The 13,294-nt window shown below is 38.1% G+C and overlaps 1 protein-coding gene across 1 annotated transcript in view; it reads right to left on the bottom strand.

Moving 5' to 3' along the window:
* Positions 1–13,294, bottom strand: part of HCN1 (hyperpolarization activated cyclic nucleotide gated potassium channel 1) — a 191,062-nt gene that overhangs the window by 9,777 nt on the left and 167,991 nt on the right. The window contains exon 5 of the mRNA XM_026062982.1: positions 11,444–11,684. Coding sequence (XP_025918767.1) covers positions 11,444–11,684 — 241 coding nt within the window. The remainder of the gene's footprint in view (positions 1–11,443; positions 11,685–13,294) is intronic.

Genomic DNA, 13,294 nt, shown 5'->3' with positions numbered 1-13,294 from the left:
CTCCTCCCAGTTTTGTATCGTCAGCAAACTTGCTGAGGGTGCACTCTGTGCCTTCATCCACGTCACTGGTGAAGAAGTTGAACAAGACTGGACCCAGGACTGACCCCTGGGGGACACCGCTAGCTACAGGCCTCCAACTAGACTCTGCRCYGCTGATCACAACYCTCTGAGCTCTGCYRTTCAGCCAGTTCTCAATCCACCTCACTGTCCACTCATCYAGCCCACAYTTCCTGAGCTTGTCYATGAGGATGTYAYGGGAGACAGTGTCAAAAGCCTTGCTGAAGTCAAGGTAGACAACATCCACTGCTCTCCTCTCATCTACCCAGCCAGGCATTCCCTCACAGAAGGCTATCAGGTTGATTAAGCATGATTTCCCCTTGGTGAATCCATGCTGACTACTCTGATCACCTTCTKRTCCTYCACWTGSTTGGAGATGGCCTCCAGGATGAGCTGTTCCATCACTTTTCCAAGGGATGGAGGTGAGGCTGACTGGCCTGTAGTTCCCTGGGTCCTCCTTCTTGCCTTTTCTGAAGACTGGGGTGACATTGGCTTTCTTCCAGACTTCAGGCACCTCTCCTGTTCTCCATGTCTTTTGAAAGATGATTGAGAGTGGCCTAGCAATAACACCTGCCAGCTCCCTCAGCACTCGTGGGTTCTTCCTTCAAGTTACTGAAGTTGTCCACTGAGCACAAACTAGCTAAAATGGCACTAGCTAAACGTCACAGGAAGGGACTGTAACTTTAAACTGGGGTACTCTGATCCCAGCTTTACAACAGGTAATGTGAGAGAGATTTTTTTCTTTAGCAAAGGACTATATAACTTCAATCAATTCAAGAAAATTTAATGAATAATTTTCTTGAGATACCACAGTCTTCAGAAAGGGAACTATTTCCCAGTTCGGTGTTGATTTAACCATTCCTAATACAGAAAACAGAGAGAAGCTGTTTCATATGATGAAAATTTGATTGCTTTAATATGTACTTCTGTACATCTGTCTCCTTTTCCTTTTTAAGCTTTGGAAAACATCAAATACATCTATCTTTAACTATTTTTTTCTAACCTTTTAACATATCCTTTTATCTTCCAATATATTATCACTAGTGCACAAAATGGAAAACCCAGGGATATGCTGCCCTTCATTATAGACACTTAATTTGTCTAACAGCAGGTCTTCTCATTACAGTCAGAATATAGCTTATACCAATTAGTGAGTACCAGTGATTTATTTTCTCCAAAATAATGATTAAATACTACGCCAGATAACTGTGCAGATTTTATTTTGCATTTGTTTTGTAAAACAATATTGACATTCACAGTAATCAAGATTATGGGGGAAAAAAAGTGACTGATGTCCCCCAAATCCAGATCTATGGAGTGGATGGAAATGAAAAGGCTCAGGTGACACTTGGCTAAATATATGCATGTGTTCAGTCCTGTATTTAAGAAACCTTAAAATACAATCACTCTTCAATAAGAACATTACTGCAGCAAAGGAGAGAACTTAAGGAGGAAGGGAGACAATTACTGCTGTTTGAAGTCAGGTTTGTAATCTGGACTGTCCAAAAGAGTTGAGAGGAAAGAAAGGTATACAAAAATTATGCCTTCTCCAACCTTGTAAACACTAAACATGGAGTTACACACAAGACAGTTTGAGTTTGTTAGAGTGAGCAATAGCACACGCTGCCTGCATGACCCTGTTCATTTTAAACCTGACAGCAACAATTGTCTGTAAGTCACAAAGCCTGCCTTCAGGTATATGGGCTCTGCAGCCAGAGAGAGAATTCATAAAGGAGGTCTGGATATAGTGCTCTGAGTTGTTACTGTTTTGAGGGGGAACTGAACATGACCAAATACAATTAAGATCCAGAACAATTTCCTTAAAGCCTCAATTTCAGTCTCCTGTCACTTTTTGCACTCTTTACCTAAGTCTAACTTAGATTTAACTCTTTGTGATGGCTGTTATCCTTACATAGTCATCCTATTCAAGAAAAGAAAAGGGTTGGTTTCTTTCACTTTTTTATTGCTTGTTTTTAGTCATTTGAAGTTTATGGCTCTCAAGTCCTTGACAGATGAGCTCTAAGCATGTTCATTGTCTATTTTTTTATTGAATTTAATGGGGCAAATAAAAGAAATTGAAAATGTGCCCTAAGCAGCAAGGTTGTAGTAGAAAAAGTTTACAAAGAGGTGAATTACATCCCTATCCATATAGCAATAAAAAAATGCAAAACTTTATCTCATTCAGTAAGCTAGAGACTTATTGTTACTGGCTGGTGGAATGCTCCCCTCATTGTAAGTTAGGAACACAACTGCTGTCTGCAAACATCTGTCCCTCCATACCAGCAACCTCACCAGCTGAGATAATTTCTTCATCATGAGGATGTTCCATATTTATCATTTCATATCTCTGAAGAGAGGAAGAGAATGAAACAGGGACTGAAGAGAACGTTTGCTTCGAAGTTTGAGGATGACTTATGCTACTGAGTAATAGTCAGCAAGTAATAACTAGGTTTTTTATACTTTTTGAACCTCAAGAAGAGTATTCAGCAAGAAAAAAAAATGGCAGGTGAAAAGGAATATTAGCATTCTGCACAAAAAGTATTGTATTGGTCCTTTTCATCCAGAATGTTATCCTTTGGACACAATCACTGTGTGTTAAAAGGAGATTTTGTCTCCAAAGCTGCTCTGAGATAAGAAGGAACCTTCAGAACAGATGAGTTAGAAGCAGCTGGAGATAGGTAGCCTTTACGGGCATTTCACAACGTTTCTGATCTAACATACAAACGGAGGATGATCTGCTCTTTTGCTATATTTCTTTCCATTACTATTTTCCCTCCAGGTCTCTCTCGCAAGCTCTCATTTGCTTAACCTTTGTATATATAGCAAAGACTTAGTATGGTAAGTGGTCTAATTAGAGAGAGTCTACTCTTATTTTTTCTGGTAGCATTTATAATCGGCAAAGAGTTACATTTATTTAATCGGAAATATCACCAGTTTTCTGAGGAAAAAAATCATTCTTCTGAAAAGAATTTGCCTAATGTTCATTAACCACAAACCAAACCAAACCAAACCAAACCAACTTTGATAGGATTTATGGAGGAATTCTTATTGTTTAAAAATGCCTGTAAATCTGTGAGCAACTTTTCATATTTATTTAGAGTTTGACAATAAGCCTTAAAGTATGCTGGTTTCATTATGTTGATCCAAATTTGTCTGTTATGCCACCAACCTCTGAGAAGCCTGTTTCTTCAAACAAGTCTTATATCAGTCGATTTCCTTGAATAAGGCTTAAGAGACTACTTTGTAGCAGCTTTGAGAAAAGCAGCATTATAACATGCTACTAATTTGGATGTTTTGAGACTTACTCATCACAGGTGTCATTACTACCATGTGAAATTCATTAAAACAACTTGACAGAGCCTTTAAAATATTATCTAATGTGATATAGACAAATTTTAGATAAATTTTGATACAGAAAAAGACATTTTGAGCATAAATTAATTTTCAAGGTGGGTATGAATGCTATAAGTCTGTCCATTTTTAGCCATTCTATAATGACTTTTGTAATTTTTGACAAGACTGATACATAATTGGATTTTTTTAAAGTCCTCGTACTTTCTGTAAGGTAAATACTGATACATTTCATTTCAGTGTAATCTGCTTAATATAGATTGACAGTATAATTTTTTTTTCCAGAAAAGTAGTTAGCTGTAATTACTTTTACATCAAGAAAGTAAGCCAAATACACATGGTTAGAATACAACTGCTTTTATAAAAAGTGGCATATTATCTGCCCAGATAGCCACTTTATGTGGTATTAATATTGTTCATCTGAAAACTATTTTATGAATGAGTTGGTATGGAGATATGACATCTTTTTCCCTTAGAACATTTAATTGTGTGCTTGCCATTAAGAATATGAATAAGCACACTTCAGAAAAAACACTTATAATTAATTATGTATTTCAATATGGTGATGGATTGGGGGATGAATACTGAGAGACTTAATTCATCACCACCTTGARTAACAAGTAGCCATATACACTATTTTTGCAAAATGTAAAACTCTTTCACATCGTATTGTCCAGGTATAAATTACAAGGTGTAAAGCAGTGAGCAACAGGGCACTTCAACAGCATTTTCTCTGCCTATAATCAATATTACTGCAATCAAAATCAAGATCAAAATTAAGCAAAATTAAGCAAATGCTTAAAAGTACCTCAGCCAAAGGAAGTAACCACAGTGTACTCAGAAAAAAAAAAGTGGCAAAATATAATTTGAAGTAACTCAACATTTCCCATGGTATTATTTTCCACTGCACTGGTCTAAAGTATACTGACAGTTGCTGTTCTGAAATGGGGAAAAGCTCCATAAATAATAGGTAGGCCAAAGTAGTTTTGTCTAATTGGCCTTCTACAAGCTGAAGCAAATCCAAGATACAATTTATTAGAATTTCAAGTATGGAAGGATAACTGTTAAAACAGTATTGAATAATTTAAGCAAAATAAAATATTTAAAAATCCAAAGTATTCCATGAACTACATGGGCGTACCAGTGTTATAATAAATAATCAGAGAAAGAGAAGATGCTATAATATGTCTCCAAATTCTAGAAAGTGGGGATGAATATCTGCTTTTTATGTAATTTTGCTACATGAACAATGAAATTCAGCAGAGTTAATGATGTCTGCCTCTGAATGAATAAAATAAAACATGTATTTTCTCCTATTAGAATGCAAGTGGATCATTACATATTCAAATTCACATTCAGCAACTCTCATACACGTATCATAAAAAGTTTTAAAAAATCACATGTACTTCCTCATGTTCCACATATGTGGAAACTCTTAGAAAAAAATATTTCTTAGCAATGTGGATTTTAGTTAGTCTACATATTCATTTATTGAGCTACTCCAAGTGGCATAACACCAGGAAAACCTGTATAAACACAGGTGGGAAAACAGATGGAGAATGGAAAAGACAGTAGGGACACAAGCCTTATCTTGTGTCCTTTGGGGCTGAGGGGAATTTTGCCAGAGACCTCAGCAAGAGTAGGATGAGACCCACAGTGAATAGTCAGACATCTATCCACCAGCAGGAAAGCAAATGCAGTGACAACAGAGACCTGAATGTGTTCCCGGAAATCCTCCTTTTGGAAGTTCTGCTTAAGGCTCACTGGTTGGAAAGTGATGGATTTATTCCTTTYTTCTCTTTGTAGGAGCATCAGCCCCAATCTGACACACCATTTAAGCACAAAATGCAGTTCAGCCCATGCTTAAGTGGATCAGGGCTGCACGCTCAGATTATTTCCTCTGATTCCACAGAGCTGGCAGCTGAAGGGGAATGGGACATCATGAAACCAGACCCATTCACCAACGTACTTTACAGTAGCTTTGGGACAGCTTTAACCTTTATGCCAGCTCGTAGTGGTAACAATCAGCGAGTTATAAAATGGCATACTGCACCTATTCTCATTTTTTTCCAAGCAAGAGCCTTGCATTCCCTGTAGGGGAGTGATGTGAACACCAGCAGACTCCAGGGCTGGGGCCAGGAAGATGCAGAAGTGTGGCAGGTGGCAAGCTGTCAGGGAAAAAGGCCTTTCCAGGAGGGGAGGAGAACGTGCAGAGGCATGGACTGGTAGGAAGGGAAGATGGAAACAGAACATTTTGAGCCACGAACAAATGGAGCAGTTCACGGCGCAGTGAGAAGCAGCTATGCAAAGCACAGTTTTACAGAGAAAGGCCAGTTTTTATCACATTTTCAGAAACTGGTTGTGTTTTCTACTGAACTGGACCAAACTCTCTGTGGCCTTGATTCCCTACAACAAAAAGCAAGTAAGTATGATAAAGAGAGAAAACATTGTGCTATCTTACACACTTGTTGGGAATAAAGCTGAGCAGGCATATTAAGTTACAAATTTTGACACTATTGACTAAAAAATGTGTCTGGGTCAGGAAGACAAAATCTTATTGTGATGACTAAAGGAGCTCTTAGAGCCGTATGTAGAACCAACTGAGTAAGAGGAAGGAATTGTTAGAAAGAAATTCTTTTACTAACACAAACTTCTGTTTAGTAAGTGAGTATGATAACACTCTCCTATGTTTGTTGTTGCTACTAATCATGAGACATTCTGAATCATCAACATATATAATATTATTATGCAGTCATTCTGATAACATTTACTCCAGCAAAAATCAGAACTCACTGGTATCAGTGGTATTACACCAGTTTATACGAATGAATGTAAATAAGATTAGTATTAGGCTCATTAGATATATTAAAATATTATTTCTGCTCTGTAAAACCACAGTAAATTATGTACTGTATGCTTCTCTATAAGTAAATGACTCATATTCTTGTGCTTCATCTGTAAAGACTTCAAAACCTTTGCCTTTTATCAATTTGATATTTGTCTAGCGAGAAAGAAATAAACAATCTGTCCAGTCACTCCTCCTACTATAAAAAGGTCTTTCAGTAATTTCTAAAACAATCATYTGGCATTCAGAGAAAAAGATTCGATAAGACTAAAACCCAGTAATTTTCTCCCGACCATTTTCTACCATGGTTATAACATTAAAGAGTTTGAAATACTGAGGTATTAAAGAGGAGGAAAAGAAATATGTATTGAAACAAACAGACAAAACGAAAAGATTTGGGGTCTCATTCTGCACTGCTCTGTACTTAATTTTGAGTATTGTAAACTCCAGATATTCAAAAACATGGATCAAATGACAAAAACAAATAAATAATTTAGCAGTCATAACATCCTCAAAATACAATTGCTTACAGCTTTTCACCTGCCTCATGATTCTTCTCCTCCTTCACTGGAGTGCTGAATTCAAGCATGTTCATCTCAGCTTTACAATACAACTTAGTAACAAGCACACGTGCAGTCAGGTCTCCCTATTTGCCATTTGAAAGGGGAGGTGTAAACACCCTCCTGCTCCCTCCTTAAGTGACAAGCAGATGTCCAACTTTCTGTCATCTGGATGCTTTAGTCCTGTTCACATGCTCTATCGCTCCTTGCATTTTCTTCTCTTTCCCATCAACCTCATGCCCACCACATTGCCCTGCACTCCCGCTTTCTCTGTCCCTCACAACTTGACTTCTACCCACACAGTCCTCATCTCTCTTTTGACCCCATCCTGCTCCCCAGTCTCTTCTGACCTCCCCTATCTATTTCTCCTGGGTGTTAACACAGCCCACTTTCTCCTGACCATCGACTCTCTCCTGACCCTCCTCATTCACATTTTTATGTCTCTGCCTGTCCTATACAAGCAGCTAAAAGTGAAGGTTATAATGTTCATTTCTTCATTTCAAGGTAGCCACCTTGTTTCACCTCAGCTGCAAACTGTGTCAGTCTCGGTGGGAAAGGTTCCATTTCCTCTTATTTATAAAGAGAAAAGACATATTTACTGCTTTGCTGATGCACCAATCCTATTGTTAATACTGGCGAAGTGGAAGCCACTTTAGAAAATAGGGGAGAAAAGTGAAAGAAGTCATCAGAAATTCACAAAGATCTTTAGGAAAACTGAATATTGCTGTATTTGCTTGAAATAACAAGATGTGGAAATGCTGTACCAATGAAAGCAGGTATAGAGTATTAAAAACCCAGAATTCACCTCTAGTACCTATGGTTTACACCATTTCACTGGTGTAGAAATAACTATATAACTGAACAATGTAGTGAAAATTACTATCATGTACTCCATTGCCCAATTCTTATCCCTTCTATAAAAACCCAGGCAAGCATGCCATAGGAGGACAGGGTCTGCAAGGAAAGGCATTGAAGAATTAAAGTTTTTTTTTTTTTAATTCTAGTAAAAGGCAAAGGAAAATGGACTCTCCTAAATCTTTATGAAACAATCCTTCCACTGATCCATGTCTATTCAATACATAATTTATGACAATCTCTTTAAAAGATTTTCTTTGTGGTCATTACTGTGAGTGTTTAAAAGAACATAATCAAACTCAAATCACACTTTTTTCTGAATATATTTATCATCTACTTTGCTATTCCAATAATTAAGGGATATTATTTTTTGGTATCTTGACTGCAGATTTGATGGAGTGTAGATCAGTCAGCATTTCTGCCTTATTCAAAGCAGTTTTCCCTGATGCCTACTTTGTATATTCCATCAAAAGGTGGGGGGAGGGTGGGGAAGGCCTAGCAAAAAGAATCATATCAGAAATTACTTTCAAATTCATACTTGTAAATGGAATAGATTTGTAGGATGATCATATCCTTCAATTAGCAGCAGGAAAAATAACGGTTGGGATGAAAATCAACATCCTACATTGTCCTGGGCCAAAAATGCTCCTGCATACAAAGCTCAAGTGTAGATTTGTGAACGCACATAAAGGTCAAGGGATGCTCTTCCCCAGCAATACCAAGGAACAAACCACAATGTCTCTGGGGCTGCTGCCTTGTACTTACTCCTCCCCTCCACAGAGGAGAACCCAGTGTGCCCAGATGAGAAAAGAGACTGATGGTAGTCAAGTCCAGATCTTTGGAAGGCTGTCTGGAGGCATCACCCTGCACTTCCCTCAAAAATCAACTGAGAATCTAAAGCAGAGGTGAAATGCCATTTGATTAATCAATTCCATTAGTGGTTATCCAGGCGCATTCTTTTTGAGAAGAATTTCTAAGCAACTGGAAGGTTTAGCTAGTTTCATGTGAGACTGTTAAAACACTCAGATCCATAGGGAAGGGTGGTTTTTAATTAAGAACAAAGATCAGGCCAGAGAATTTAAATGTTCATCAGCATCTCAGTTCTCAAACCTCCAAATACTTTCCCTCTTTATTACTGCAACTTTCTATTTTCCAGGCTCTCACTCTCCTGACAGTCTCCATTCAAGCCTCTCCCAAATTCTGCTAACACTGCTTTGTCTCTTGTTAAATCTTGGCTTTCACACTAACCTCCAGTTTTTCAGCAACACCAGAGTGTCAGAATTGATACAATGGTGTCAATCCTAAAAGTTTAAAATATTGTAAAGTGATAAACATATACCAAATACAAGGTTGGATATTTGTGGCACCCTGTCTGATTTCTCAGGGCAAGCCTGTCTTTCTAGGGACCCCTCCTCAATCTCCCCCAGATCCAGGGTCCCTGGGAAGCCCATGCTCTGGGACATGCCCAACATCCAATACTTAATATCTCTGAGCAATAGGTGCCGGGTACTTCCATTTCACAGAAGATGTAGAAACTGAAAAAAACCTGTTCAGGTCTGAAACCCCCACCTGTCTGACCTTCCCATGCTGGAGTGCTGGAGTGTTTACATACATTTACTGGGTTACAGCTGAGGGCTGTAAGTAGTAACTTGAAGTTATAAGTTGCAGCTTCCTTAAGTGGTATCTCAGCTTCAGACTTCGCATGTCTTAATTAGGCAAAAAAGGGGTGACCAGTATGGATTTGAACGCAGACTTGTTCTTCTGGCTTGCTCCACTGTGCAGTATTTCCTGCATCTGTCCAGTATGCATGCTTTGCCTGGTACTGACAATGCTGTTTAGACATATCCTTGGCTACTCTGGTCAGGAAGGTCCCCTCAGACTCTGATACACGGTTCTCTAGAGAAAATTAGAATTTTTTTACGCTTTGATAAACTGAACCTTTTCAGTCAGCAGTTATCAATCAGAAGTGTAACTTGTTTCTTCTTTTTTCAGCTGCAACATTTTGGGCACTTTCTTTCTCAGGTTTTTTCTCCCTATATCCTCACCCTTTCCTCCCTTCTCTTCTCCCAGCTACATCCAGCAGTAGCTATTACTTCCCATTTCAGATGTATCAGATGCATTTGCCCTCCTTTTTACACCCTGTGTCCTTATGGTTCGAATGAGCAAAGCTACTTTGGTATATACAGTGTAATAACTTCTTGTGGTGTCTGGATATTGCAAATGGCTTATTTTTTATATGCATTACTGTTAAGAAGGGTAGCGGATGAACAGGATGAGCTGAGCAGTCATTTGGACTGTAACAACAGGCTGACAGTTATGTAAAATACTTTCATGTGGCAATCTCCTCTGATCCTCTGCTGGCTAAGAAGAGTATTATAGCCAGATTCAGAACACAGGCTCTTGCAAACTCATTTTCATAAACTGGGGCACTGCTAAGCATACAGGGGACCAAGACCAAGGTTGCTCTGTTTCTTCATCCTCAGCATTTACCTTCTCTTTCTCCTTAATCTCCTCTCTTCAGAATCTACAGTTTAAGTCCATGGGATAAGCACAAGATTTCTTTATCAAAGTGCTTCTACAAATACTGGTACAAATCACCTTGCAAAGGCTACTGCAGAGTGACAAGGCCTGTTGGCCAGATCACTAGGAGTTGCTTCAGTATATTATTCTAAAATGGGATTAGTTGAGTAACTCAATTCAAACACTAACTGAACACGATTCACTTTTCTAAGCTCTCCACTTCAGTGCACCAGCTAAATGCCACTGATTAGGCTTTCAATTTAACATTTTCTGAAAGGCTTTTGACTCAATTCTGAGATGATTCATGGTATTTAACAGAAAATTAACAAAAAAATCAGCTAACTGTAACTGTCATGGGCCGTACACACAAATGTTCAATCAGCTTCTGAAAACCAGCCTTGCTGCTACTCTAAGATGCAGACACCCATTCTGTTTCACAAAGATAATTTACAATCACAGGAACATGATTTTCATATCGGACAATTGCTATATGTAAAAAAAATGATTACTTTTATCCAAATGTAAATATTCAGATACCTTCATCTAAATGGAAATCTATTTTTTATTAGGATTACCAGATGAATTTAATTTGGACTAAAATTCATGCCTGGTTCTCATTAATACACCTGTGTCAGAGAGCTATCCAGTCAAAGAGGGAGTCCAGTTTCTTACACTTTCTTAGACTGGAAGGCTAATCAATGCTGCATGCTAAAATTCAGAGAAAATGCACTAATAACAGTCTGAAATATTCATGAAGAATACCAAAATATCCCATATAAATAATGGTCTTTTATCCACTGTCTAATTTTGTAATTCTTACAGTGATCTTTACCTTTTAGAAGTATTTTATATACYTGACTATAAATTTTTATCCCTTTTTAAGGAAGATGAATCCTGTTTATTTTACCTTTAAATAGTTGCAAAGTTACTGTGCAAATTATTATATTTTTATCAAAATACAGCCTGTTAAATAATAGCAATCTTAATTCAAAGTCACTTCAAAATTCAGGACAATTTAACTGAAGGAAATATTTCAGGAAGGTTATCTGTATCTTCAATAGCTATCCTTTCAATAGCAAGCAGACTCAAAATGTATTATTCAGAAATACTTAATGCACTCTTCCCTGCCTTTGGAATTACCCAGGCAACAGACATTCAGCAGACTTATTCTGATGTCTCTATATGTCTGATATTTGAACATGTTTTATTCTAGTGCATTCACTTTAATGTTACCATTCATTTTCTTCCTACTCACCTCCAAAGTAAGAGCCATCTGTCAGCTTCAACTCCTTGTTGGATTTGGTGATGACACCAGCAACACCGTGCTGAATGAAATACATCTTTTTACCCACAGCCCCTTCTCGGATAATATAATCKCCAGGTTGGAACACCTCAAATCGCAGCTTGCTCAGCATGGCAGTCACAAAATTTGGGTCTGCATTAGCGAAAAGAGGCATCGTAGCAACCAGCTTGCGACAATTGAAGTTGACAATCTCCTAAATGGGAAGGAAACAAAATGATAACAATAGTCAGTAAATAAACACATTATGATGGGCAATAAAAAAAGACTTTCTGCTTTTTTCATAAAGAAATTTTTATGCACTTATTGGACTTTTCTGTTCATATTTCTGTGCCTAATTTTCTGTCTTTTCATTAAATTTTCATCTCTGTTTCTAGTGAAGTGATTGAAACAATAGTGCAGTAATGATTTGTTTTATTAAGGTCAAATGTTGCCTTTTTCAGGTGATTGTCACAGGTTATTTATTATTCTCCTTGCCTATCATGGAAAAAAGTGACAGAAAGATAAAAATTTAATAGGAATTACACTGGCTACTAACTTATAAAAGAATATGGATAAGATTGGGCTGCAATAGTTCTATTAAGTGATTACAGTTATGCCACTAGAAAGTTTAGCCCTGTGTTTTTAAATATTACACCAGTAACATCTTTCTGATAGTAACTGCAAATACCACTGCAACTGCAGTGGTAATGTAAACGTACATTATAGCTGGCTGCAGAGCCAGCTGAAATTAACAGGAAAATTCCCATCCCAGAGTTGAATTCATATCACTAAACACAGAGGCATACACTCCTGTCCTTCAAAAAAATGCATATACAGTAGACCCTTATATCCAGAAAGCACTACTGTCTTCCTATGACTGCTACAGGTTCTAGGAARCACCTTCCTAGGTGCTACAGGTACAGAGTATTTCCCACCAAGACTATTTATATTTACAGAGCTAACTCTGAGCACATCTACATGAGATTAGCACCAAAGAGCTACAAATATTCTTCCTACTTTAAATCAAAAAATGAACAAGTCCTGAAGGAATTTTAAATTAAATCTTGCAGACCTTACCTTGTCCTAGGAAAATTAACATGGTCAGTTGTTATACAGCTGTAAACAGTGTATTGAAGAACTGGGACTAATCAGTATTACATATGAAGAGGGGTTTGGGCAAGGGACAGCTACTGAATTAGCAAACAAAACATGACAGGAAGAGCATATACGATAACCTGTATATAAATTCAGAGACAAAATAAAATAAACATACAGCCAGCAGTCACCTAACTGCTTTGGAAAACTAAATATTATTTCAGTGTCAGCAGAGTATGCCTAGTATTTCTTATGCCAAGCAAAGCCTTAGCGATTGAAGCAAAGGAGGCATCCCAGCTACCAGTGCTCTCACCCGCCCTGACTGCGACTCCTTTAAGCCTCCTTGCATTACTCCTGCATGTTGCTCTTTCTATGTATCTGCTATCCCACGCTTATATATCACATACATCCCATGCAGCCTGCTCTCTGMGCAGCAGATATACTTGTCCACAAGTCAGACAAATTCCTTCCTTCTCCTGCTCCTACTGTTTGATAGCATGCTAGTAGACATGATGGGAATCACAAAATCACAGAATGGTTGAGGTTGGAAGGGACCTCTAGAGATCATCTAGTCCAACCACCCTGTGCTCAAGCAGGGTCACCTATTCAACCACCCTGCTCAAGCAGGGTCAAGCATGTTGCACAGGATTGTATCCAGACGGCTTCTGAATATCTCCAAGGAAGGAGACTCTCTGGGCAACCTGTTCCAGTGCTCTGTCATCCTCACAG

Source organism: Apteryx rowi, unplaced genomic scaffold (genome assembly GCF_003343035.1).
Source record: "Apteryx rowi isolate R43461 unplaced genomic scaffold, aptRow1 scaffold_197, whole genome shotgun sequence".
In the NCBI taxonomy this organism is placed as follows: domain Eukaryota; kingdom Metazoa; phylum Chordata; class Aves; order Apterygiformes; family Apterygidae; genus Apteryx; species Apteryx rowi.
Note: the sequence above shows the minus strand (reverse complement) of the source record. Positions and strands in the feature narration are given on the sequence as shown.